The sequence below is a fragment of the Acinonyx jubatus genome, chromosome B3 (assembly GCF_027475565.1).
Source record: "Acinonyx jubatus isolate Ajub_Pintada_27869175 chromosome B3, VMU_Ajub_asm_v1.0, whole genome shotgun sequence".
NCBI lineage: Eukaryota > Metazoa > Chordata > Mammalia > Carnivora > Felidae > Acinonyx > Acinonyx jubatus.
In genome coordinates, this window is record NC_069386.1 from 5,881,212 (window position 1) to 5,908,995 (window position 27,784).

General features: G+C 54.9%; 1 protein-coding gene across 1 annotated transcript; it reads left to right on the top strand.

Moving 5' to 3' along the window:
• ANPEP (alanyl aminopeptidase, membrane) lies at nucleotides 1-27,231 on the top strand. The gene is made up of 21 exons (XM_053223549.1): nucleotides 1-96; nucleotides 8,509-9,344; nucleotides 9,887-10,029; nucleotides 10,145-10,284; nucleotides 10,692-10,818; nucleotides 10,910-11,064; nucleotides 11,280-11,393; nucleotides 11,505-11,648; nucleotides 11,812-11,877; nucleotides 12,022-12,087; nucleotides 13,472-13,647; nucleotides 13,911-13,990; nucleotides 15,231-15,364; nucleotides 15,479-15,534; nucleotides 16,445-16,592; nucleotides 20,629-20,720; nucleotides 21,199-21,309; nucleotides 21,427-21,594; nucleotides 22,383-22,523; nucleotides 22,985-23,066; nucleotides 26,621-27,231. Exons 2-21 carry the CDS (start codon nucleotides 8,734-8,736, stop codon nucleotides 26,768-26,770), a joined length of 2,904 nt encoding a protein of 967 aa, XP_053079524.1. The 5' UTR covers nucleotides 1-96; nucleotides 8,509-8,733; the 3' UTR covers nucleotides 26,771-27,231.
• Nucleotides 27,232-27,784: the final 553 nt, after the last annotated feature.

Here is a 27,784-nt window from a genome sequence, read left to right on the forward strand (position 1 = left end):
TGGTGGGGCAGTTTTCGGTGGCGGCCTGGCTCCTGGACGTCGTCGGGGAGGAGGCTCCCAGCCGGCCTGGGTCGAGCGCCTGTGCGGGTCCCTCGGGCAAGTGCAGCGCGGTGGAGGGCTGCGGGCGCGCAGGGGGTGCGGGGCGGGGACGGGGCTGCGGGCGCGCAGAGGGTGCGGGGCGGCGGCGGGGCCGTGGGGAGGGTGGGAGGCCGCGAGCCGGCGGGGCAGGTGCGGGATGCTGCAGGGGCGGGGCTGCGGACGCGGAGGGGCTGCGGGGCGGCAGCAGGAGTGAGGCGGGGACCGCGACGCCGGCAGAGGACCCCACGTCTTGCTGCCGACGCCCCCTTCTCCGTCCGGCACACTGAGGCCCAGGGAGAGCGAAAACTTTTCTTCCTTTCTTGTCTTTTTTCTTTTCTGTTTTCTTCTGCTTTTCTCTTCTTTTCTCCCGTCCCTCCTCCTCCTCCTCCTCCTCTTCTTTTTACAAAAGATTATTCCTAAATGTGCAGCAGCTTCCAGGACGACCCTTCGCTCTAGATGTAGGTGGCAGCAGATGCTGTGGCAGGGGACCCAGATGTTTCAGCAGGAATGGAATGAAGGATCGCCAGGGCCCCAGGCACAGGAAGGGCTTATTTGGGCCAGATTTCTTCATTCCACCTGTGGCCAGGGGGCCCTTCCCCGCGGCTTCGTGTTCAGCTCCTGATGTGTGTGTCCTGCCCCTCTCTCTCCACTTCTGCTGGAGTGCCTTCTCTCGGCCGCCTCCTTGGCCAGCTTCTCGGGCTGCTTCAGGGACTCCTTGCTGCACTTCGGTGGCCCGGCTGGGTGCCTGCTGCCCCGTCCCCGGGCCCCGCCCCCAGAAGTGCTAGGAATGCCTTTGGCAGAGATCCTGCTGTGATCTTAGGGTCCGCTCACCCGCTTCCCTGTGAAGCCTTGGAGTTAAGGCTAGACCACCTGCAGAAGAAGGTTAAGCTGCTTCCATTTCGCAGGTGGGGAACAGGCCCAGCTGAGTGCGGCAGCCCAGCCCCCTCCTTGGATTCCCACCTCCCCCACCCCAGTCTCTTGCCACTCCCACATCTCTAAGTCAGGTCCTCCAGCCCCTCTGCTTGAAGTTTGTTTGCTTGCTTTTGAAACTTTTTTTTAACAGTTATTCATTTTTGAGAGACAGAGCAGGAGCAGGGGAAGGGCAGAGAGAGAGGGAGAGACAGAATCCAAAGCAGGCTCCAGGCTCTGAGCTGTCAGCTGTCAGCACAGAGCCGGACCAGGGCTTGAACCCACGAACCGTGAGATCATGCCCTGAGCGAAGTCGGACACTCAACCATCTGAGCCACCCAGGCGCCCCTGAAGTTTTATTGCTAAGCACTCTGGAGAGACGGCAGGGGTCCCCACATTGGAAGGGGTGGGGGGGGGAGTGGGGGTTGGAACTGGGCGTGGTTCCAGGGCTTGTGGCTCTAGTGGAAGGTCCAGGCCCCCTTGCTGGGGGCTCCTGGACGGTCTGAGGGATGGCAGGGGAGGTGGGCGAGCCACTCACACTGAAGTCCCCTGGTGCCTTCCTCCGCGTCAGCCGTCAGCCATCACCACCTGCCTGGTCCCAACCCTAGGTGTCTGTCATCAACAACCCTACAGTGGCTTCAGCTGCACCCATGGAGGTTGGGCCAGAGGCCCCCGCGGGCAGCGCCCCAGCGCTAACCTATTGCCAAGAAGTTCCACTTTCTAGAAGCACCCTCCCTTCCCCCCCCCCCCCCCCCAGTTTCCTGTCCTGGAGGCCTGGGACTCCTAGCCCTTTTGCAGAGCCCTCAGGCTGGCTTCCATCAAATTTTCAATCTCTCAGCCACTGCAGCTCCTTGCCCCCTACTGTGCCTAGAAAATCCAGACGGGACACCATTCACCTGACGGTCAGACCTTTCATCCTGCCCAGATCTGCCTTCTGTAACTTGCTGTCTATCATGTGTTGTTATGCTAAAAGGTGTTTGTCTCCTCCCGGGGTCCCTAACATTTCCTGGGCACTGCACAGGAGCCAGTGGGGGCCGGGGTAGGAGGTTGGGAGGATGCTTACGTAGTTGAGCCTGTAAAAGCTGCCACTAACTAGCCGTGTGACCTTGGGCGAGTCACTTAATCTCTGTCGGCGCTTTGGCTTCCTCAGCAGCCCACTGGTGGTGATTATCCTGGTGGGGCACACAGTAGGTGCTCAGTTACACAGATAGGAGTTGCCAGGCAAGAGCCACAGGCCGGAGTGCCCTCCCCCCCACTGCACACCTCCACAAGGCCTCTCTGCTCCTTCCCTCCTGAGTGCCCTACATGGGGCTAGAAATCTGTAGCAGGAGCTGACTTCCCATTAGGGCCCTTCTGAGGTTCTCACAGGATGAACAACGTCTGATGGTCCCAGAGGAAGCACCCTGGGGGGCTGGCCCACACCCAGCCTCATGCAGCTGTGGATTGAGGCCTCGGAAGTCTGGGAGTAGGCCAGGGCCTTGAGGGGCCAGAGCGTGCCCTGTGCTGGGGCCCTAGCTGTGTCCCTGCCTCCCACTCACTGTTCCTTCGGGACAGACAGATGGGCTTCAGATTGTCCCTAGAACCCAGCCTGCCCAGCCCTGCAGGTGACAGGGAAACTGAGCGAGCACTGAGAAGCGGCTTACCCAGGGGTCTGTGAGGGAGCCTAGATCGCACCCGGCTGCTGGTCCTGGGGTCTCCCCACCAAGCCCCCTCCCAGGCTCCTGGTGTTTCCATGTTTGAATAGGAGGCAGCTTGTACCCCCACATCTGAGACAAAGGTGACTTTTACTTGTTTAGCTGAGGTCTCCTACACGTGTGGCTATGGCTTAAATATTCTCCAAGTTGTCAACCTTAATTTTATTTTCTTTTTAATTTAGAAGAAACTTTGTCCTCTAGACCAAAATATAGATAGCCATAGGAGGGCTGCTTTGGTTGAGATGGGGCTGGAGGTCCTCAGCTTCTCCCCCATCAAGAGATTAATGGTAAAAGGGGGCACCTGGGTGGCTCTGTCGGTTAAGTGTCCGGCTCTTGATTTCAGCTCAGGTCATGATCTCACAGTTTGTGGGTTCGAGCCCCGCATCGGGCTCTGTGCTGACCGTGTGGAGCCTGCTTGAGATCCTCTCTCTCCCTCTTTCTCTGCCCCTCACCTGCTCAATCTCTCTCTCTCTCTCCCAAAAAGCAAACTCAAAAAATAAATAAACAGATAAAAAAAGAGATTAACAGTAGAAGGAACACACATTTTGCTCCCCTGCAGAAAGGTCCCACTCCAAAGACAGCCCGCAGGGAACACCACCCCCAGGATCACACAGGGTGGAACAAGGATTTCCAGAGTGAGTGCACTTATGCAAGATGATTTTAGGGGCCACCTGGATGAGTAGGTTTTAAGCCAATAATCTTCAATTAAAATGTGTATCGGAAAAACGATGACACATCTAACCATGAGTTCATGGTCATTATTGCCCAGAAGTAGAGTTAAGTAGTGGATGGAGTTAAGGAAAGATATTAAGTGAATAATACACGAGAGGATCAAAATTTGGCAAAACTCACAAAGCTGGTCTGTACGCATGACCCAGGAGCCCAAGAAGAAGGTGAGGTATGGGGCGTGGGGGGCAATCTGCCCTGAGGATCGAGTGTCCGAATTACACTGAGTTCCATCTTAAAAAAAATTTTTTTTTTCAACGTTTATTTATTTTTGGGACAGAGGGAGACAGAGCATGAACGGGGGAGGGGCAGAGAGAGAGGGAGACACAGAATCGGAAACAGGCTCCAGGCTCTGAGCCATCAGCCCAGAGCCCGACGCGGGGCTCGAACTCACGGACCGCGAGATCGTGACCTGGCTGAAGTCGGACACTTAACCGACTGCGCCACCCAGGCGCCCCTGAGTTCCATCTTTAACCACGGTCTCGTTTTCTTAGTGATGTATCCATTCCACAAACATGTGTCACCTGCTGGCTGTGCTAGGTGCCTGCCTGGTGTGGGGGATACTATCCCCGTGGTGCTCAGAGTCTTTAGGGGGCTGGGAAGGCTGTGCTGGGACAGCAGCCCTGAAGTGAGCCTCCGGGATGATGGGTGAGGGAAAGACAGGAGCCTCCCAGCCCCAAGGAACAGCTTGTTGCTGGTGGGGAGGGGGTTGCAGTATGTGGCTAGAAGAGGGAGAATGTGGTGGGCTTGGAGAACAGGAAGAGGCCAGTGGGCAGAGCCCAGGGGGTGACAGGACAAGAAAGCCTGAAATGAGACCGGAGAATCCTTGGGGGCTGGATCACGCCAGACCTAAAAGCCATGGCAAGGATTGTGTGCGTTATCATTGATTTAGCCAATATTTACTGGGCTCCTGCCCTGTGCTCGTGATGGAGGGGTTTACAAAATTAGAGTCTTCCTTCAGGGGGCTTAGGTCTAGGGACAGGTCTTTGGACACAAAGCTGGCCTATTCGTAAGTGCTGTGTTAGAAGTGTGACCCAGAGGCCAGTGAAGCTCTGAGGGGAGAGGAGCCATCAGGCACGAGAAGGCAGTGACATGTGAGCTGGGCTTTGAAGGATGAGTAGGAGTTGGACAGGAGGGAGGGGAAAGGCACTCCTAGGAGCAGAAGCAGGATGAGTAAAGCCGCCGAGGTATGGAAAGGTGTGGGAAATGCCTGTGGCTGGAGCCATACATTGGAAAGAGGAGAGGCCAGAGGGTGCAGTTCACAGAAGGGCTGAGGTTTCATTCCGCAGGCAAGAAGGAGCCGGAGATCCGGTTCTAGCGGGAAAGGAAGATCCTTCTGCTGAGGCGTGTGGCGAGGCTGGGTGAGGTTGGGTACTCGCCACCACGACCCAGTGGGGTGTGCAGACGGCCGGGCTTGGGCCACGGCATGGGGGGGCTTCTCAGTGGAATGGCAGGTGGGAGCCACGGATCATGCCCTCTCTGAGCCCCCGGAGCAGAGACCCCTTATCACAGGGCAGGAGGCTGCCTGCCGCACCAGCTTTGAAAACTGGAGGCTCTTTCCAAAAGGGTAAAGATTCTAGCCAGCTGGGCCTGTGGTCCGTGTCCAAAGCAAACAGGAAGAGACCACACTGGGCCGGGCGGGAGGAGGAGGGATTTTGTTTGGAGGAGGGACTCGGCCAAGTGGGCTGCCGGGACTTTCTGCTACAAAGGTGGGAGGGGGCTGCAGGCCCAGTCGGAGACAGAGTGAAACTTAGTTCAGGGGGACACGTGGCCCTGGATGCCAGCCTCCGGGGTTACGATAAAGATGGCCTCCCTAGGCGAATCCTAGTCCTGATGGTAGGAGATCGGGAGCACGTGACACGTCACCCTTGGGAGCCGCAGTTCCCTGTCACCATGCCCCAGCTGGAGCTTTCTCTTGGGCTCTTGGCTTCCCATTAGCGCAGCCTAGGCCTGAGGGGGTGGCTCCCGGCCGTGGCGGTGGGAGGTCCACACCGCCCAGGCCAGAGCCCTGTCGGCGGGTCTCCGTGGAAGGAGGGAAATGCCAAGGGCTCAGAACTCCCTCAGTCTGAGAGGTGGGCACCCAGGGTTCCCCCGCAGACCCTGCACTCAGACCTCGCGTCCCCTGGCCAGATGACGGTGGCAGTCATTCCTTCTGGCAGTTACACGAGAGTGAACTGATCTCTGTGTCCCTTCACTTACGAAGCCCTCGCCCAGGCTCAGGGGATGGCAGACCCGAGCCAGGGCGGGGAGTGCCAGCCACATGAGGTTCGTCGGGAATTTACAAGCTGATGGAGGAGGCGTATGTGAGCCCTGGGATGCATTTGGCCCTAGCAAGAATACTGCTTGTCTGCCATGGTTGGAGGAAGGTGCAGAGAAGGGGGCAGGCAGTGCTCCCCGGGCAAGGGTGGGGGCTTGACCTGGTCAGGGAGGTTGAGGTGGCTTCTCTGAGGAAGACTTGAAGGATGACTAGGACATAGGTGGGGAAAGAGGGAGGAAAAGGTGATTCAGGCAGCAGGAACAGCATGTGCAAAGGGCCTGTGGTGGAGAGGCTGGATGAAGCCCAGAGTGGCTGGACCACCGTGACAGAAGGGAAGAGTCAGAGACAGAGACAGAAGAGTCTGGGAAATGGGCAGCTGAACTTGTGGGTCCCTTTTAGAAAATTTAGTCTGGATGTTATGAACAGAAGGAAGGGTTTTTTTGGTTTTCGTTTTTAGGATTTTATTTTGGGGGCACCTGGGTGGTTCAGTCGGTTAAGCATCCACTCTTGATTTCGGCTCAGGTCATGATCTCACGGTGGTGGGATCGAGCCTCCTATGTGCGCTGAGTGCAGAGCCTGCTTGGGATTCTCTCTCTCTTCCTCTCCCTCTACCCCTCCCCCCGCACCCTCTCTCTTTCTCTCTCTCAAATTAATAAACAAACATTAAGAAAGAAAGAATGATGGGAATGCAAGCTAGTGCAGCCACTCTGGAAAACAGTATGGAGGTTCCTCCAAAAACTAAAAATAGAACTACCCTACGACCCAGCAATGGCACTACTAGGCATTTATCCACGGGATACAGGTGTGCTGTTTCGAAGGGACACACGCACCCCCATGTTTTCAGCAGCACTATCGACGATAGCCAAAGTATGGAAAGAGCCCAAATGTCCATCGATGGCTGAACGGATAAAGAAGATGTGGCATATATATACGATGGAGTATTACTCGGCAATCAAAAAGAAGGAAATCTTGCCATTTGCAACCACGTGGATGGAATTGGAGGGTATCATGCTAAGTGAAATTAGTCAAAGACAAAAATCATACGACTTTACTCATATGATGACTTGAGGCAAAACAGATGAACCTAAGGGAAGGGAAACAAAAATCATATAAAAACAGGGAGGGGGACAAAACAGAAGAGACTCATAAATACGGAGAACAAACAGAGGGTTACCGGAGGGTTGGTGGGAAGGGGGATGGGCTAAATGGGTCAGGGGCACTGAGGAATCTACTCCTGAAATCATTGTTGCACTATAGGCTCACTAATTTGGATGTAAATTTTAAAAAATAAAAAATAAAATTAAAAAAAAAAACAAGAAAGAAGGAATGAAAGCTGACTAAATTTTTAAAAAAAGATTTTATGTTTCAGTAATCTCTACGCCCAACATGGGGCTTGAACTCCCAGCCCCAGGCTCGAGTCGCACATTCCACTGACTGAGCCAGCCAGGAGACCCAGAAAGGTTGTAAGCCGTGGTGAAAAATGACCCAATTCTTGGGCCAAACAGGTTGGAGGGGGCCCGAGCGGAAGTGGTGAGTCCATGAGAGTATAGTGGTGTCTACTTAAACAGGGAGAGTGACTTTGACCAAGGACATGATCAGATCAGAGGATGAGGGTAGAATTGGATGTGGAGGTGAGGGTCAGGAGGGGTCAAGGTCTGAGTCACTGGGCTGCTGGATGGCAAGATCACGAACATTATTTTATTAAGTATGATGAGTGAGATCTTCGTTGCCACTGAGGATGGGAATAGAGGCCTGGCCGAGCTCTGAGTGGGGAAGAAGGGCACGATGTTTCAGGTCTATTATGTGGAGTTTAACGTGTTTTCTCAGTAAATCTGTGCAACAAACCCAAGAGGTGAATGCTATTATCTATTTATGAAGAGAGAGATCTCAGAAAGAGAAAGTTACCTGCCCAAGATCACAGCAGGGAAGAGGTTAAGTCTCCACCAGCCTCTTCTCTCTCTCTCTCTCTCTTTTTTAAAACGTTTATTTATTTATTTTGACAAGGGTGGGGGTGGGGCAGAGAAAGAGGGAGAGAGAGAGAAGCCCAAACAGGCTCCGAACTGTCAGCACAGAGCCTGCTTCGGGGCTTGAACTCACGAACCGCGAGATCATGGCCTGAGCCAAAATCAGGAGTCAGACGCTTAATTGACTGAGCCACCCAGGCGCCCCCAGCCTCCTTTCTTTAAAAACAAAACAAAACAAAACAAAACAAAACAAAACAGGGGCTCCTGGGTGGTTCAGTCAGTTAAGTGTCGACTTGGGCTCAGGTCATGATCTCACGGTTCGTCTGTGCGGACAGCATGGAGCCTGCTTTGGATTCTCTGTCTCCCCTCCTCTCTGCTCCTCCCCTGTTCACACACACACACACTCTCTCTCTCCCTCTCTCTCATAAATAAATATACATTTTAAAACCAACAAAACAAAAAAAAACATGGCAAAACATCTTTCTTTCCCCTCAGTATGCCGATGGCTGAGATAGAAGTTTTGGGCAGGAAGGGGTGAGAGGGGGAACCTGGAAGGACTCCCTGCTCTGAAAGAATCGAGGGAGGGCTGGGCCCCTGTCGCCGACGAGCCCCGGGCACCCTGCCAGGATCCAGCCACAGGGGTGACCCAAGGCACTCTTGTCCCAAGCCAGAAACCGATCCTCTCCTCCCTTGTATCTCCTCCTTCTTGCTCCTGGGAAGTCCTTCGCAGACTCTAACCTCGGTCCTCCTCCTCTGTCCCCGCTGTCCCGGGGCACAGGCCGATCGATGCCACCCGGCCCTGCCGCTCCCTCTACCCACTGCCTGCCCGTCAGCCCTCCTTCCTGCAGCCTGTAACCGGACGCTGTTTGCTCCCCACCAGGCACCCCCAGCACACTGTTCCTGGATCTCAGCCTCTCCAGGGCCCGAGCACAGGGCGCCCCTGGCCAGCCCACTGACCTTTGCCTGCCTGAGCCCTGGTTAATTTTTGCCCAATCTGTGGGCTGTGGGGCTCCTCCCCCTGCCCCTCAGGGATATAAGTCTGGCCAGACGCTGCGCCTGCTCCTCGCCGTCCTGAACCTCCCCCAGCTCCCCCCCTGCCCTCACCATGGCCAAGGGCTTCTACATTTCCAAGCCTGTGGGCATCCTGGCCATCCTCCTGGGCGTGGCGGCCGTGTGCACCATCATCGCTCTGTCCGTGGTGTACTCCCAGGACAAGAACAGGAGCACCGAGAGTTCCACGGCGGCCCCCACGGCGGCCCCCACGGGCCCGACCACCACCGTGGCTACTACCTTGGACCAAAGCAAGCCATGGAACGTCTACCGTCTACCCAAGACGCTGATTCCCGACTCCTACAACGTGACGCTGAGGCCCTACCTCACCCCCAACAATAAGGGCCTGTACGTCTTCACGGGCACAAGCATCGTTCGCTTCACGTGCAAGGAGTCCACCAACATCGTCATCATCCACAGCAAGAGGCTCAACTACACCAACCACCAGGGGCACATGGTGGCCTTGTCGGGCGTGGGGGGCTTCCAGCCGCAACCTGTCATCGTCAGGACGGAGCTGGTGGAGCTCACCGAGTACCTGGTCGTGCACCTCCAGGAGCCGCTGGTGGCCGGCAGACAGTACGAGATGAAGAGTGAGTTCCAGGGGGAGCTGGCCGACGACCTGGCGGGCTTCTACCGCAGCGAGTACATGGAGAACGGTGTCAAAAAGTAAGTTGCGTCTGCGTCTGCTCAGTGGGGCAGGTCCTAGAGGCTGAGGCAGAGCCGGGTCCTGGGGGCCGAGGAAGGTTTTGGGTTGCGGGCCTCGGAACCGCCTGGAGCCTTCGGCTGGCCATGACTCCATCCGCGGGGGCCAGGGGCAGGGGGGCGGCTCTTTCCTGGGGAGCGTCCATCCCCCCCCACGAGGGAGTCGGGGGCAAGTGGCGAAAGAACCCCTCGGGCAGATAGGAGATCTGGGGCTCAGAAGAGAGAAACTTGCCCAAAGCCTCCTAGTTAACTCGGGCACGGATCCTGCCGGGACTTTGACCCCGACTCCTGAAGGAGTTCTGCTCTCTCATAGGAGCTGGCCTGTCGGGGCCCAGAGGCTGTTTGGGGGAGGCGGGGAGGGCAGGGATGAGCCGGACCAGGCTTTCATGCCCAGCGACATGCCCTTCTCCCGCATGCCCAGCGGCGCCCTGAAGCCCCCGCCCTGCCCACCCTCACGGGGTGCAGGCATTCTGCCAGCACACCCTCTAATACCCCGGTCTGGGCAGGGTGCTGGCCACGACACATATGCAGGCTACAGAGGCCCGGAAATCCTTCCCGTGCTTTGACGAGCCCGCCATGAAGGCCACGTTTAACATCACCATCATCCACCCCAACAACTGGGTGGCCCTGTCCAACATGCTGCCCAGAGGTGAGCGGGTCTGTCCCAGGGGCCACACACAGCCTTGGGAAGAAGGCAGCCCAGGGTTGGGATGCAGGGTGGGGGAGAGGAGGCATCTCCACATGCCTGAACGGTCCATGCCCAGGCCCCAGCGTCCCGTTTGCTGAAAATACCACCTGGAAAGTCACCGAGTTCGAAACCACACCCATAATGTCTACTTACCTGCTGGCCTACATCGTTAGTGAGTTCTCATATGTGGAGACAAGAGCTCCCAGTGGCGTCCTGGTAAGAAGCTGGGCCTGTCGGCCCTTCCCCGGGATTGGCTCTGGCCTGACGGATATTCCTCTTTTATTAATTCCCATCTCAGCCCCTGAGTTGTTAGGCCGGTGTTTAAACCCCGGCTCTGAGTGATCTTGGGCAAGTGTCTTAAGTTCTCTGACCCTCGGTCTCTGCATCTGAAAAATGGGTCTGTCCTCATGAAGGGAGTTCCCAACGCATGGATGCCAAGCGGATGATGGCCGTGGCTATTATTATTCCCAGAGCTCCTCCCTAAGGCTCAAAGCCCCCCAAAGACCCCCCAGCCCCTCATTTTAACCTAGTCATCCCCCTTACTAGCCTGGGATCCCCACGGCTTGGCCCATCTGCACCAGGAGCCTAGGGGGGCCCCTGACCTACCCCCACCCTCTTTGCAGATCCGGATCTGGGCCCGGCCCAGTGCAATCAGCCAGGGCCATGGCGATTATGCCCTGAAGGTGACAGGCCCCATCCTGGACTTCTTTTCCCAACATTACGACACGCCCTACCCGCTCAACAAGTCGGGTGAGTGAGGGGGCGTTGTGGTGGGGGCGGCGGGTAGGGTTCCCCACCCAGAGGCCGTCCTGACAATGGCTTTGGCCCATGCCACCCCCAGACCAGATTGCCTTGCCTGACTTCAACGCTGGCGCCATGGAGAACTGGGGGCTGGTGACCTACCGGGAGAGTGCGCTGCTGTATGACAGGCAGTCCTCCTCCAGCGGCAACCAGGAGCGCGTGGTCACCGTGATTGCTCATGAGCTGGCCCACCAGGTAGCCCCTGCTTCCCAGGGAGGGTAGGGAAAGGACATGGCCCAAGTCCCCGCTCTGCCCTGGGCACCTGCGAAGGGAGGAGGGTCCCACCCGACAGGATGGCAGAGGGGAGTCACGGCGAGGTTGGTGGAGTCCCGACCCGGTGCCTGGCGTGTGGGGGACACCCGGTGACCGTGAGCACAAGGCCAGCCGGGCTGACCTTCCCCCCCCAACAGTGGTTTGGGAACCTGGTGACCTTGGAGTGGTGGAATGACCTATGGCTGAACGAGGGCTTCGCCTCCTACGTGGAGTACCTAGGTGCTGACTTTGCAGAGCCCATGTGGAATTTGGTGAGCCGGCTGCCCTGGGCCCCGGGGTCTGGGGACGAGGGGCTGGGGGAGGGGAAGACCCGGGTCATCCCGTGTCGGGCCGGTCTCCTGACGCCCAGCGGGGCTTTGCAGAAAGACCTCATGGTGCTGAACGACGTATACCGTGTGATGGCTGTGGACGCCCTGGCCTCCTCCCACCCGCTGTCAACTCCCGCCTCGGAGATCAACACGCCGGCCCAGATCAGCGAGGTGTTTGACTCCATCTCCTACAGCAAGGTACTGAGACAGTGTGTGTGTGGGCGGGGGGGGGGGGGGGGGGGAGGGCGTGTGGAAGGGGCAGGGACACAGCTAGGGCACTGGGAGCATCTGCCCTTGTCCGGTGGGGGCCCAGGGTCCGGCTGGCTCCGCACAGCCTTCTGAACCCCCTCCCCTCCCCCAGGGAGCCTCTGTCCTCAGGATGCTCTCCAACTTCCTGACTGAGGACCTGTTCAAGATGGGCATAGCGGTGAGTCCCCTTGGCCAGCCATGGAGGCGGGGGGGGGGGGGGGGGGCGGTTTCCTCCAGCCCCCGAGGTGCGTCGCCACAGACATTCAGTGGTGGAGGCTGGGGAGCACCTGCTTTGCCCTCACTGCGACCTGTCTTTCCACAGTCCTACCTCCATACCTATAAATACGGGAACACCATCTACCTGAACCTGTGGGAGCACCTGCAGCAGGTCAGTGACAGCCAAGCCCCCTGCAGCCATCGTGTCGGGGTCCTGCGGTGCCCTAAGTCCCTAGGGGTGGCACACGTGTACTAGAATGTGTCCAGCTCCACTGCTCACCAGCCCAGGGGGGTCATTTGAAGCCTTGTTGCTCATCTGTAAAGTGGGGGCCATGATGGCTCCTTGCAGGAGGCGTGAGACCATGGGTCAAGACCATGGGCAGCTTGCCTCAGCCCGTAGTGAGCTCCGTGATGGGAGCCGAGGAGCCCCCCAGGTCTTAGAGGTGAGGAAACCAGCCCTCCTCTGCCTGGAACTTTGGAGCAAGTCTTTCTATCTACTCAGCACTCCTGGCTGCCCTGTGCCCCGACCGGCCCCTCCCAGGCATGAATTTGCACACACCAGCACCCCCCGCACGAACTTTGACCCTCCCACCCCGCCCTGCCTTGCGTTCCTGTGCACTCAGACCCCAAGCAGCCCCTGCAGTGCAGACCCTCGGACTGCCCCTCTCCCCGCCCCCTCCCCCGGCCCCCCTGCCTCTAGTACGGCTGGAGTCCGCACCCTCCCCATCTTCCCCCAGAGCTTCCCTTCCCTTAGGGCTCCTTCTCGACCCCTCCTCAGCCCCACTGACCCCTCCAGAATCCCGAGCCCGGATCCACCAGGGAGGGGAGACCCAGGGCCTTGTCTCAGAGTCACAGCCGGGCTCCAGGGCCCTCCATGCTGGTCTTCGGCCCAAATTCTTTCTTCTGGTCTGTCCCCCTCCCCCGCACCCCTTCCCTGCCCTGACCTCCCACAACCTGCCGACAGGGGGCTCCTCACTGCCTCGGTCCCTCCCCTCCACACCCACCGTCTTCCTCGCCTGCCTCAGTTTCCCGCTCCTTCCTCTCCTCCAAAGCTGAGCCCTCCTCCACGCCTGCTCTACCCCTGCCTCCAGGGTACTCCCTCTGTGCTGAGCCCCCCCTCTCTCTGCAGCAGCCCCCAGCTCCCCTCCCTGTTCAGCCTGTGCCCTTCTGGTGTTCTTTATCCTCTTTCCCGTCTTAATTTTCTCAGTCATTAACAGATGTTGTTGGCTTTTTGCCGTTATTACTAAAGCAGTGCACGTGCATGGAAAAAGATGAAAAAAGACCCAAGAAGACAGTAGCGACCGCCCTAAGCCCGTCCCCAGACCACCCACTCCTGCTCCCTGTCTCTGCACCCGCTCGTGCCTCGGACTATGTTTTCCCTCCTCTCCTTCTCCCCTCCCCTCCCATCCTCTGAGGTTCGAGCTGAGCTGGGACCCAGGCTCCTGCCCACCCCCACCCCGGGCTCCTCCGCTGGCCCCGCCTCCCTGCAAGGTGGGTCTTCCGAGGCTGCCCTGGGCGGGCCACTGACGGCCGGGCACCGTCTCGCTGTGCTCCAGGTTGTAGACAAACAGCCGACCATCAAGCTGCCCGACACCGTGAGTGCCATCATGGACCGCTGGATCCTGCAGATGGGCTTCCCCGTCATCACCGTGGACACCCAGACAGGCGCCATCTCCCAGCAGCACTTCCTCCTTGACCCCCAGTCCGTGGTCACCCGCCCCTCACAGTTCAAGTGAGCAGCAGGGGGCACTGAGGCGGGCGTCCTGTGAGGGCTCTGAAGGACAGGTGCTGTGGTGTCCCTTGACCGTGGTGGGTCCTGACCTGGCGTGGTCCCAGCCCCAGCACCTGGCCCCGGATGGGGGGGTGGGGGAGGGGCGTGCTCAGTGCCCAGACGGAGCCGGGCAGAGACTGGGAGGCTGGGCGGGGCTGTTCTTTGCTGGCAGTGACCGAGAGCGGCCGGCTGTCATCACCTGGCATCTGGGTCTCTTGTTGCAGCTACCTGTGGATCGTTCCCATCTCTTCTGTCAGAAACGGCAGCCCGCAGGCTCACTACTGGATGCCGGGTGTCGAAAAAAGTAATCCAGCCCCGCCCTTGTGGACAGCCGTCCCCTCCCCCACACCCCCAGCTCCCGGCCCACGTCCTGGGGGTTCCGCCAGGCCTCATGGCCTTCCTTCATGGTCTCATTCAACAAATGGAGCCCACTTCTCTGGTTCTGAGCTCTACTCTGCGGCCGCCCAGCTGTGTGGCCCCGGGCAGGTTGCCATTCCTCTCTGGTCTCCCATTTCCTCATTTATAAAATGGGGCTAAGAACAATAGCGGCCCGGTTGAGTTGTGTGGGGACTAAAGAAGAGAACCCACATGAGATGTTTAAGACAGTGCCTGGCGCAAAGTATAAACAGCCCTACTCCACCAGGTACTGGGGAATCCGGTCAAGGCAATTCGTCCCCTGCCGAGGCCAAAACTGCAGCTGGAGAGAAGGAAGATAAGCAGCTAAAACTTTCTAGAGCTGTGTTGGATGCCTTAACAGAGGCACGTACAGGCTGCTGGGGCATGGGGCAGGGAGCCAGGAATAAGGAAGTTTCAACTTCACGGAGAGGTGAGGGAAGGCTTCCTGGAGGAGGTGAGCTGAGTCTTAGAGGAAGAAAAGGACTTAGCCAGGCTCGTGGGGGCAGAAGAAAGAGCAAGTGCGAGGCAGGAGAGAACTAAGGACTGTGGCTAGGGCAGAGGTGTGCCCTGAAGGTAAGGCTGCTTCCCAAGGTCCCTGCTGACTGCAGGACACAATGGCTGTGTCCTCCGGCCAGGAGGAGCTGGGGCAGGTGGGAAGTGGCAAGCGGACGGCCCCCTCTGGCTGCCGGGAGCAAGGCGGGAAGGGAGGGCAGAGAGGGGCAGCACTGGGGTGCTGACTGGCGGGGGGCGGGCATTGCCTGGGCTTCCCACTAGGTGATGGGTGGGGGGGGGTAAGAGGGGAGGAGGAGGGAGGGAGGAGGAGCGGCAGCCTGTGGAGTCGGTCTGGGTGTCCTGAGGCTGTGCCGATGGAGAAGTCCGGGCTGCGGTCACTGGCCCAGCCACGTGGAGCCTGTGGGAGACAGGAAGGGCACCGAGGGGCAGAGATGGCACTTGGTCCCTCTGAGGGCAGAGTTTGGCCTGGCAGCCCAGTCCTACCTACGCCCCTTCTCCTCCCCCTTCCCTTGGCATCGCCTGAGGCTTGAGGGCCAGCCGGTGCCAGGCTGCATGGGAGGCCTGGAGAAAGACAGGCCAAGGGTCAGCCTGTGGCCTTCTGAGCAGCCCCACCTAGCTCTGATCTCTCCCCGCAGCCCAGAATGACCTGTTCAAGACCACAGCTAATGACTGGGTTCTGCTGAACCTCAACGTGACGGGCTACTACCTGGTGAACTATGACAATGAAAACTGGAAGAAGATCCAAACTCAGCTGCAGACAGACCTGTCGGTGAGTGTTGGCCGCCAGCCCCCATCCCCTGCCCCAGGCCCTGTCCCTGCCCACCGCCCCCCCGCCCCGCCCCCAGCAGCAGCCTGAGGTCACGCGCTGTGTCACCCCTTCTAGGTCATTCCTGTCATCAATCGGGCTCAAGTCATCCACGATGCCTTCAACCTGGCGAGGTGAGTGCCCCCTTCCTCCTGGGGCCCAGCCTGTCCCTGGCCTGGTGACTTGGGCAAGTGCTGTTCTACAGCGACAGACCCAGGCACACTGCTATGGGCTCCCTGTGCTTCTCTGCGCCCCTCCCTGGGCCCCCACACCCCTGCAGATTGCTAGTGTTACAACCCACTTTTCCCAGATAAGGAATCCGAGACTCAGAGTTTGACTGAGTGCTTTACCTGGGGTCACTCTGTAGCCCGTGACAGCCAGACACAGGTCTGGCCAACTCCAAAACCACAGTGTCCTTTATAGCACCAGGCTCTTCCTGAGGATTAACTGTGTGCCAGCCTGCCATGGCAGATGCTACAAAAAGTCTGGGAAGGACAGAGCAGGAGAGAGGCAGCATGGATAAACAAATATTTATTCAGCACCTACTGTGTTCCCAGCAGGTGCTAAGCTCTTTGACTTAGGTGATGTCACCCACAGACACGGACATTTATGAACCACAGGTGCACAGATGGTCTGAGGAGGAGGAGGGAGGAAGGCACAGGGGGGCGAGCAAATCAGAGAAGAGGTGGGCAGAATAAAGAGCAGAGGTTTTTTGTCCTTATGCATCTCAGCTCTGTCTCTTATGGGCTGTGTGGCCTTAGGCAAGTCACTTTGCCTCTCTGAGCCTCAGCTTCCCATTTGTCAAATGGGGATAATACACAGGGGAATGTGATTGGCAGTGGGTGAGGACAGGGCCTGAGCTGACCTTGTCCCACATCCCTCCCCCGTCCCCGGCCCCACCCCTACCTACCCCCAGGCCCATCTACAGTGAACGTTGGAGCTGGCTCATTTGGGGCTCTCAGGTTTCAGGAAGGGGTTGGGGCCCCCTCAGTGGGGACTGGGCTTAATGGGGATGCTTACCTGAGCCCTTGTGTCTATCCCCAGTGCCCAAAAGGTCCCCGTCACTCTGGCGCTGAACAACACTCTCTTCCTGATCCAAGAGACCGAGTACATGCCCTGGCAGGCCGCCCTGAGCAGCCTGAGCTACTTTAAGCTCATGTTCGACCGCTCTGAGGTCTACGGCCCCATGAAGGTACAGGGGGGCAGGGCAGGGTTCGAGGCCCAATTTGCCCGGTGCCAGAAATGCACCATTAGGGAGTTACTAGAAATTTTGTCTGGAGCGGTGGCACCCTTCGGGCCGACAGGACACCGGGTCCTTTTCTGAGAGCAGGTGGGCAGAGTGGCAAGAGGGATGTAGGGTGAAGGGAACAGGTACTGGAAAGGCGAGCAGGTTGGGTAGGGCCGAGAAAGGACACAGACGGGGGCGCCTGGACAGCTCAGGCGGTTAGGCGTCCAACATGGTTTCGACTTAGGTCACCGTCTCATGGTTTGTTGGGTTCGAGCCTTGCATTGGGCTCTGCACTTACAGTGCAGAGGTTGCTAGGGATTCTCTCTCTCTCTCTCTCTCTCTCTCTCTCTCTCCCTCCCTCCCCCTCCCTCTCTCTCTCTGCCCCTCCCCTGCTCTCTCTCTTCCTCCTTTCTCTCAAAATAAATAAATAAATTTATTTGTTGAGGCTCCCATGAGGGAGATAAGAGAGAAACTCAGCAGGGTGATTTACAAAAGAAAAAAAAAAAAGAACCCAAAACAATTGTCCAACAGTTGGAGATTGGTTAGGTAAACTACGATATCCATTGATGGAATATTATGCAGCCATTAGATGAAACTTGAAGAGATCATTTTTTTTTTTAATTAACTTGTTTTATTTTTTATTTTTTCAAATTTACTTCCAAATTAGTTAGCATCTAGTGCAACAATGATTTCAGGAGTAGATTCCTCAGTGCCCCTTCCCCATTTAGCCCATCCCCCCTCCCACAACCCCTCCCATAACCCTCTGTTTGTTCTCCATATTTATGAGTCTCTTCTCTTTTGTCCCCCTCTCTGTTTTTATATGATTTTTGTTTCCTTTCCCTTAGGTTCATCTGTTTTGTCTCAAAGTCCTCATATGAGTGAAGTCATATGATTTTTGCCTTCCTCTGACTAATTTCACTTAGCGTAATACCCTCTAGTTCCACCCACGTGGTTGCAAATGGCAAGATTTCATTCTTTTTGATTGCCGAGTAATGCTCCATCGTATATATATACCACATCTTCTTTAGCCATTCGTCCATCGATGGACATTTGGGCTCTTTCCATACTTTGGCCATTGTCAATAGTGCTGCTATCAACATGGGGGTGCATGTGTCCCTTCGAAAGAGCACACCTGTATCCCTTGGATAAATGCCTAGTAGTGCAATTGCTGGGTCGTAGGGTAGTTCCATTTGTAGTTTTTGGAGGAACCTCCATACTGTTTTCCAGAGTGGCTGCACCAGCTGGCATTCGCAGAGGTCATTTTTTAATTAAAATTTTTTTTTTCTCGTGCACTTCCTATGATGTTGAAAGAGGTGTGATGGCAAGTGAGATTTTAACTCTTTAACCTGCCTACGTTGGATTTACTCCATCCTCCCGATGTAGTTAAGTCACAATATTTGATCAACTCAGTATTCAGCATTTACTGTATTGTGGTTATTGAAATTTTTTTTTTAATGTTTATTTTTGAGAGAGAGAGAGACAGACAGACCGTGAGCGGGAGTGGGGCAGAGAGCGAGGGAGGCACAGAATCCAAAGCGGGCTCCAGGCTCTGAGCTGTGAGCACAGAGCCCGGGGCGGGGCTCGAACTCACGAACCACAAGATCATGACCTGTTCATGACCTGAGTCAGATGATGCCCAACTGACTGAGCCACCCAGGCGCCCCAGTATTGTGGTTATTTAAATATCATTCTCTGCTGAGCCACATGGACTACTATGTTTATGTCCCCCCCCCCTTTTTTTATACATCTTGGACAAACGTCATCAGGGCATATGCTAGATTTGCTGCATTTTCCTAGAGGCATCCCTCCCTGCCGGAGCCCGCAGTCCATGTGCTCCCTTCTGGAACTGCGGCTGAGCCCCACCCCTCCCCCAAATGGGAGGCTCTCCCCCGGTGTGGCATCTCATGTTTCCTGAACCAGTGGGTTCTTCCTTGAGTTTTCTCTCCCATAGTGGAGCACCTTTTCCAGGAATTTTTGAGAAAGTGTCCCTAAGAGTGGAGGTAGATCATGCACAATGTGTTTATTCCATCACCACACTGGACCCAGAATTTACCTGGGATTAGAAGTTTCTAGGTTGGAAGCTACTATTCCTCAGACAATTTCAGGCCTTGCTCCACTGATGCCAAGCCTCTCGTGCTGCTGTTGAGAAGCTCAGAGGCTTGCTCATCTCTGGTTCTTTGAACGTGGCTGTTTTTTCCCTTCTGGAAGCTTGTGGGCTCTTCTCTCAGTCCCGATGTGTCTTTCTCCTCCTCCTCCTGTAGCCCCCTCGGCTACAGATTGTGGGCGTTTCTTGTATCATATGTTTATTTTTAAAACATCTTTTTTTAATGTTTGTTTATTGGAGGGGGGGTAGTAAGAGGCAGAGAGAGAGAGAGAGAGAGAGAGAGGGAGACACAGAATCCGAAGAGGCTTCAGGCTCTGAGCTGTCAGCACAGAGCCCGATGCAGGACTCGAACCCACAAACCATAAGATCATGACCTGAGCCGAAGTCAGATGCTTACCTGACTGAGCCACCCAGGCGCCCCAGTGTTTTATTTTGAGAGAGAGAACACATGCACATGTGAGTGGAAGAAGGGCAGAGAGAGAGAGAGAGAGAGAGAGAGAGAGAGAGAGAGACGGAATCCCAGTCCATGCTGAGCTTGGAGCCTGACGTGGGGCTTGATCTCACAAATCATGAGATCGTGACCCGAACCAATGTCAGGAGTCAGATGCTTAACCGACTGAGCCACCCAGGCACCTCTGAGCATGTGACTCTTGATCTCAGGGTTGTGAGTTCAAGAACCATGTTGAATATAGAATTTACTAAAAATGTACACACACACACACACACACACACACACACACACACACACATATATAGTATCCATGAGTGTGTTTCCCTGAGACCAGGGAATCACCCTTTATCTTGTATAGTGAGGCTGGTGATGCCCACTTTCTACGACTGGCGGACACAGGGGAAAAAGAAGCTGACTAGAGTTACCTCCAGTTAGGATATAAACTTTCACCTCTTCAGTCGGCCAACCCTTCTGCTATGTCTGGGGCCCCCTGATTCTGAGCCCCACTGATTCAGCCTCACCTGTGGGGGTGCTGTTGCCCTGCTGCAAGGAGGGAAGTGGGAGCTTGGGGGTTCAACTACTCCCGCTGCAGACTTGGACTCATTCCCCCTGTGTTCAGCCCCCGCCTCACCCCTGTCTCCTGCAGACCTGTCCCTCTGAGTCTGAGCCTTGTCTGGGCAAGCCTTGCTTCCGGTTCCAACCCCCCTACCCCTGCCCCCGGGGCCCGCACTGTGACTCTGTCCCGTCCCTCCCTTCCTCTCCCCACCTTGCAGCTTCCTGACTGCATGGGCATCTCATCCACTCTTTTTCCCTTTCCGTTCTCTTGGCTCTTGGAGGTTTATTCCTTTTACGTTTGGACGTGGATTCCGGTTGGGGCCCGTGACGATCGACCGTGTTGAACCCGAGTCTGCGAAGGGTGTTAGTAACAGGAGGCAGAACTTACATTCCAGTGTCGGGGGCAAAGGGCAGCAGACAGCATGATGGATCTGCTGGGTAGATGGGGGGGGGGGGGCGGGAAGAAGGGGTAAACTCACCAATTTGAAAATCAGTTTGGGGAAGCTCCTGGGCAGTTTTCATTTTCTGCACATGCTGCTCTGTATTTTCCACACTCTTCACAGTAGACACGGAATACTCACCACCGGGGTTGGTGGTGGAGCGTGGGGGGTGGGAACCCAACACTATTAAAAACTGGTGACACAGACAAGGAGTGTTGGAGCTGACTGAGGCTTTCAGGCAGGAGAGCCTCGGGCCAGTGATCTGAAACCTGGCCCGTGCGGGCCCCTTTGGGCCCTGCTGGCTCCCTCAGGGCCCTGAGCCTCCGGCCTCTCTGCCTCCGTAGCCAGCAGCCCTTGCTGCACCTACACCCACGTCAGAGGCTGCAGGGACTCCAGAAAGACCTGGCAGGAGTCTTGCCTTCAAAGCTCTCCGTGTTTTCTTTTGCCCAGAGGTACCTGAAGAAGCAGGTCACGCCCCTCTTCAATCATTTCGAAAGAGTCACCAAAAACTGGACTGATCACCCGCAAGCCCTCATGGACCAGTGAGTGGACCATTGAGAAGCCAAGAGCCTCTCTCCTTTCCTTATTTCTGGAGGCCATGGGCGGCCCAGCTACCCTGACCTGGGGAGTCCAGGGCAGGGCCCCGCAGTGTCCTCTGGAGGCCATCTCTTGGCCGGGGCCACCAGGCGGGAGGAGGAGGCCTGCCCTGAGGTTCTGTGCGGCCTGGGAGCCCATCTGACCTCTTTGTACAAAGGACCCAACTGAAACTCTGAGGTCCCCTCAGGGTCTTGATCATTCAGATTCTCGGTGTTCAGATAGGGGCTGCAGCCTGTGCGGAGTCCTCTAAGTCCCTGGGCTGCCCAAGGCACAAAGCCACTTAGGGGATCCAGTGAGCAGCCTCAGACAGAGCCCGGGCCCCGCCATCCTTCCCGGAGCTGTGTGTCGGCAGGGGGGTGTCTCTGCCCAAGTCTGGGCTGGGCGGCCCATGGGCATGCTGACAGAGTGTCACCCGTGGGGCAGGTACAGCGAGATTAACGCCGTCAGCACCGCCTGCTCTTACGGGGTTCCTGAGTGTGAGAAGCTGGCCGCGACTCTTTTCGCCGAGTGGAAGAAGAACCCCCAAAACAACCCGTGAGTGTATCCCCCGCTCCTCCCCTGACCTTCATCCATCCCTAGAGCCCACAGCCGTGTCCTCGTCAGACCCTCGTCCCCCCGCCTCCCTGCCCTGACCCTCTCACCCCTCGCCAGGATCCACCCCAACCTGCGGTCCACCGTGTACTGCAATGCCATTGCCCAGGGCGGCGAGGAGGAGTGGAACTTCGTGTGGGAGCAGTTCCTAAAGGCTGAACTGGTGAACGAGGCTGACAAACTCCGCGGAGCCCTGGCCTGCAGCAACCAGGTCTGGATCCTGAACAGGTGAGGACCGGGGCCCGACGGGGCCGCGTGAGTTCACCTCCCCACGGGGGACCCCACGTGGGAGAGCAAGAACCAGCCGGGCCTCTCATTCACGGCATCCTCACAAACCTGTGCGGTGGGGTGGTGGGGCGGTGGGGCCCCCATGTCGCAGAGGAGGACACTGGGGCTCAGAGAAGCGAAAACAACTTGCCCAAAGTCCAGAAGCTTTAGTAAGTGGTGGAGCCAAGATCTGAACCCACGTCTGGGTCTCCGTCCCACACTTTTAACCGCTTTGGCTTCTTGGCCGGTAGTTGACAGAAGCTCAGTTTTCCTCTCTGCCGAGGGCTCTGTTGCAGCTGGGCCTGGGTCCTTTTGGATGTCCAGCGGGGCACGCCCCAAGCTCCTGGCTCCCACCGGCCACCTGTATGTCATCTCCCAGACCCCAGTAAAGAAGAGCCTCCCTCAGCGTCAAAGACAAAGGTGGCTGCCGTGCCTGGGACAGGGCTCCCGGCTCTGGTACTCCTTCCTGTCTTCATTCATTCATCATCAGTCATCACATATCCATCGGGCACCAGGTCCGTGTCAGGCAGGGCCAGTGACCCTGCCTGGGAGACTCAGTGTCCCACCTGTGAGAGGGAGGTAGGACGAAGAGGTCTTCAACCCTCAGTAGACTGAAGGGACATTAGGAGGATGCCGGAGAGGTGGCGGGGGCGGGGGAGGGGATCCTTTGCCTTCCTGGGTTCTCTGTCTCATATCATCTGACTACAGCCCTTGGAAGTGGTCACTAACCCAGCATCCTTCCCTCACAGGTTCCTGAGTTATACCCTGGACCCTAACTTCATCCGGAAACAAGATGTCACCAGCACTCTCAGCAGCATCTCCAGCAACGTCGTCGGGCAAACCCTGGCCTGGGACTTTGTCCAGAGCAACTGGAAGAAACTCTTTCAGGAGTGAGTCTGGGGGAGCCTGCTGGGAGGAGTGCCCGCCAAGGCTGGGGTGTCCGGGGGGCGGAGGGAAGGGTCCGTGTGTCTGTGTGCATGGGACACCGCAGGGCTGGAGCGTGGTGGGGGGCTGTGGACACCGCCTAGGAGTGCTGAAAAATTAACCCAGCTTGTGGTCAGGCGCGGGGGAGGGCGGGGAGGGCCAACATGGAAAGACAAGGCAGGGGATGGGCTGTCCTTTCTCCCACTTGGGGCAAAGAAAGTCTGTTTCTCTGGAGACAGGGGAGCAAGGATACTGAGATCAAACCTGCGGTCGTGTCCCTCGGGGTATCACCTTGGGTGTGTCATTTCATCTCACCTCCAAGATGGGGACAGTCGCAGAGCAGACGCGAAGGTATAATGGCACCTGCCAGTCACGGAGCATTGCTTCTTCTGCCCCTCACGATGTCTTCTCTCTCCTGTCCCCACAGCTATGGCACTGGTTCCTTCTCCTTCTCCAACCTCATCCAGGCGGTGACCAGACGATTCTCCACTGAGTTCGAGCTGCAGCAGGTAAGAAGCCCGGGACCCTGGGGCAGCATCCAGAGGTCCATCGTGAGTCTAAAAGGACCACCATTCAGCCGGCGCCCCCTGGGTGTGGTCAAGGAGAGCCCGGGCTCCACGTTGCCAGGCCTTCCTCACCTGCAGGGGAAGCTGGGTATTCAGGCTTGCTAGCTAGCTATTTATTTATTTATTTATTTATTTATTTATTTTTAATTAATTTCTCTCTATATTAAATCAATATTTATTATTTATTTAACTATTAAATAAATATGTAGTTAGCTAACACACAGTGTAGTATTGGTTTCAGGAGTAGAACCCAGTATCCAGGCTTTTCAAATGGTGACGATTCAATCAGAAAACTTCATCTTGGAACTTTCATATAGGCAAAAAGTGAAGACGATAATATAAGTGAACCTCCACGTACCTACCCATTACCCAGATTGAACAGTTACCAGTGTTTTGCCGGTTCTATTTTGGGGGTGGAGAATTTTCAAGCAGGGATCACTAATATCATACAGTTCACCTGTCTATGATTTAGTCCTATTTAAAGGAATTTTTAAAAGATAATCTCAATGTTATTAGCAAAGCCAAGAAAAGGAACAGTTCTTTACGTATCATATTCTGCCTGGCCCATTTTTGTTTGTTTGTTTTGTTTTTATTTTTGAGGGAGAGAGAGAGCAGGGGAGGGGCAGAGAGAGGGGGAGACAGAGGATCTGCAGAGGGCCCTGTGCTGACAGCAGAGAGCCCGAGGTGGGGCTTGAACTCACGAACCGTGAGGCTGAAGTTGGATGTTCAGCCGACTGAGCCACCCATGTGTCCCTCTATCTGGCCCATTTTAAACCTTCTAGGTTGTTTCTTTTAAAACTCATTTTGCAGTGATATGCATGTTTGAATCAGAAGCTAAAGTTAACTCATTGTATTAGGTTGATATTATCTATTTTTTTAATTGAGATATAATTAATGTACTATAAAACTCGCCATGTTAAGTGGCTTTCAGGATATTTACAAGCGTGTAGAACCATAACCACCATCTACTTCCAGAACATTCTCATTACCCCCCAAAAGAAACTGTGGCAGTCGCTCCCCAGTCCTCTGTTGTCAGCCCCTGGCAACCACTAATCTACTTTCCGTCTCTATGGATGTGCATATTCTGGATATTTCATGAAATGGAATCATATAATATGAGGCCTTTTGTGGGAGTTTCATCCATGTGGTAGGGTACCACTCCTTTTTATGGCTGAATAATATTCCATTGTATGGGTGTAACACATCTGTTTATCCACTGATCAGTCGATCGACATTGGATTGTTTCCACTTTTTGACTATTATGAATAACGCTGTTATGAATGTTCATGTACAAAGTTTTGAGTGAACATATGTGTTTGGTTCTTTTGGGTATACACCTGGGAGGGGAATTGATGGATCATTTGGTAACTTTATGTTTAACTCTTTGAGAAATTGCCAAAATGTTTTCCAAAGTAATTGCACCAATGTACTTTCCACGGCTCTATGTCTTTGGACACTTACGTTTCTTTTCTTCCTTCATTCCTTTGTTCCTTCATTCCTCCCTCCCTCCCTCCCTCTGCTCGCTTCCTTCCTTCCCTCCTTCCTTCCTTCCTTCCTTCCTTCCTTCCCCTTCCTTCCTTCCTTCCCTCCTTCCTTCCTTCCTTCCCTCCTTCCTTCCTTCCTTCCCTCCTTCCTTCCTTCCTTCCTTCCTTCCTTCCTTCCTTTTAAATTATAGCCATTCTGTGGATGTGAGATAGTATGAATTGCATTTCTCTAATGACTGATGATGTTGCACATCTTTTCATGTGCTTATTGGCCATTCATATGTCTTCTTTGGAGGAATGTTCAAATCCTTTGCCCATTTTTTAATTGGGATATTTGTCTCTTCATTTTTGAGTTGTAAGCGTTCTTTATATATTCTGGACACTAGACCCTTATTAGATACCTGATCTGCAAATGTTTTCTTCCATTCTGTGGATTGCCTTTTTACTTTCTCAATAGTGTCTTTCCATACCTTAACAATTTTTTTTTTTATTTGGATGAAGTCCAGCTTTCTAATTTTTCTTTTATGGCTTGTGTTTAGGCATATCTAAGAAACGATCACTTAATCCAAGGTCATGAAGATTTATACCTGCTTTTTACTAAAAGTCTTACTATTTGAGCTCTTACATTTAGGACTTTGATCAATTTTGGCTGAATTTTTGTATATGGTGTGAGATGGGCGTCCAACTTCATTCCTTTGCATGTGGCTGTCCGATTGTCTCACTACTATTTGTTGAGCAGACTATTCTTTCCCCCACTGAATGGTCTTGGCACTCTTGTTGAAAATCAATTGACTGTAAATGCGAGGGCTTATTTCTGGACTCTTAATTGTATTTCATTGATCTATCTGTCGGTCCTTCAGCCAATACCACACTGTCTTGATTACTGTAGCTTTGTAGTGAGTTTAGGAATGTCAGCCCTCCAGCTTTGTTCAAGATTGTTTGGCTATTCTGAGTCCCTTGCATTTCCTTATGAATTTTAGTATCAGCTTGTCCATTTCTGCAAAAAAAGGCAGTTGGAATTTTGATGTGGATTGCGTTGAATCTGTAGATCAATTTAGGAACCGTTCCCATGTTAATAATATTAAATCTTCCACTCCATTAACACGGATTTGGGTCGATTTGGGTATTGTTTCCTTTTATTCAGTTCTTCTTAATTTCTTCCAACAGTGTTTTGTAGTTTTCAACATTACCAGTCTTGTATGTCTTTTGTCAAATTTATTCCTCAGTCTTTTATTCTTCTTAATGCTATTGTAAATGGGACTGTTTTAATTTCATTTTCGTATGTCTCATTGCTAGTGTGTAGAAATGTAGTATGATCTTGTATGTTGCCCATCTGAAACCTTGCAGAATTTGTTAGTTTTAATAGTTTTTTGGGTTTTTTTTGTTTTTGGTAGATTCCTTAGGATTTTTCTGAATACAAAAATCATGTCATCTGCTTATAGAGATAGTTTTACCTCTTCCTTTCTGGGTGCCTTTTATTTCATTTTCTTGCCTAATTGTCCCGGCTGCAACCTCCTGTACTAATATATCTTTTCATCTGTGACTTATTTATTTATTTATTATTTTATTATTTATTTTATTATTATTTAAAAAATTTTTAATGTTTATTCACTTTTTTGAGAGACAGAGAGAGACAGAGCATGAGTGGGAGAGGGGCAGAGAGAAAGGGAGACCCCGAATCTGAAGCAGGCTCCAGGCTCTGAGCTGTCAGCACAGAGTCCGCTGTGGGGCTCGAACTCACGGACCATGAAATCATGACCTGAGCCAAAGTCGGGGGCTTAACTGACTGAGCCACCCAGGAGCCCCGAGGCTGTGCTTATTTTCACCTCTGCCCTAGATAAGGACTTTATCCCAGGGACAGAGAAGGGCCAGCCCTTTCCTGGAGAACAGACCGTGGCTTCTCCATTTGCAAGGGCCCTAATGTGGACAGGGAGGACAGAGGACTAGGCCGCCCTCCCCTCATGCTGTGTTAGAGACCCAGCCTGAGGCTGAGAATCTTCATTTCCTTGGCAGCTGGAGCAGTTCAAGAAGAACAACATGGACACAGGCTTCGGCTCAGCCACCCGAGCTCTGGAGCAAGCCCTGGAGAAGACCAAGGCCAACATCAAGTGGGTGAAGGAAAACAAGGATGTGGTGCTCAGGTGGTTCACAGAAAACAGCTAATGGTCCTTGGTCCTTGCAGTCACCTGGCCCCCATGTGAGATGCCTATTCTGTGTCTGTCCCAGTGGCCCACGGCAGGACCCCTTCCTGGAGCCTGAGACAATGGTGTCCTCACCCCAGGACAAAGTCTCTGGCCCATGTTTTCTCCACTCTGCCCATGGGGCCAATCCAGTTCCTGATGGCCAGACTGCCCCAACACCTCTCAGTCCCTGCCCCTCCTGCCAACTCCACCCCAGGCCTGGCATGGTGTCTGTCACCCAGGGCCCTGGGGCTGATCTCAGGGAAGCCCAGCGCTGGGGTCAGATGAGCAGAAGCCCTTGATGGACGATGGATGGCCTTAGGGGGCGGCCCTGTGCCCTCTCTCACCTTCCCATAAATTTCCTGAACCTGAGGAATCAACAGGGCACCAGATCTATATATTTTTTTTCTAAGAGAAAATGTAAATAAAGGATTTCTAGATCAATGCCTAGACTCGTTACTACACTAGAGTGGGAGTGAGTAGGTTTGCACAAGAGCCAGGAAGCCTGGGAGGGACGGAGGGACCCCGGGGTGTAGGGGACCCCCACGGAGCACAGGAGGGGAGAAGTGCCCAGCCTGCTGGCCCTTCCTACAGAACACCTGGGTGTGCTGTGGGGTCGGCCTGTGGTGTTCATTTCATCCGAATTCCCGTGGCAGGCAGGAGATGCCGGGTGCTGGAAACCATGAGGAGGTGGATGCTATAGCAGACCCAGCGGTTCTCGCGATGGAGTGCAGGGAGCTGGGGCTTGGTGCCAGGCGCAGAGCAGGTCCTGACAGTGGAGGGAGTCTTTTTCAGAAAGCAGAAGTTTCTGTAGTTCCAGACACTACGATCCGCACCTGCCCTACCGCGAGGTTAAGGGAGCGGGATGCTGACTGGGCTTCTCTTCTTGCATGCAGCCACCATCCCGGGGACACCTGGGACAGGGAAGGGGGCTTGCAGTGAGGACGGCAAGCCCTGGGACCCAGGCCTGGTCTGACCACCCACTGGCCAAGGGCAT

What these genes read in the sequence shown, in the direction of transcription:
- ANPEP (XM_053223549.1), top strand. Translation starts at nt 8,734, where the DNA reads ATGGCCAAGGGCTTCTACATTTCCAAGCCTGTGGGCATCCTGGCCATC. An exon ending in CTACCCGCTCAACAAGTCGG is followed by an intron (nt 10,819 to 10,909) that starts GTGAGTGAGGGG and finishes TGCCACCCCCAG; the next exon opens with ACCAGATTGCCTTGCCTGAC. An exon ending in AGCTGCAGACAGACCTGTCG is followed by an intron (nt 15,365 to 15,478) that starts GTGAGTGTTGGC and finishes CACCCCTTCTAG; the next exon opens with GTCATTCCTGTCATCAATCG.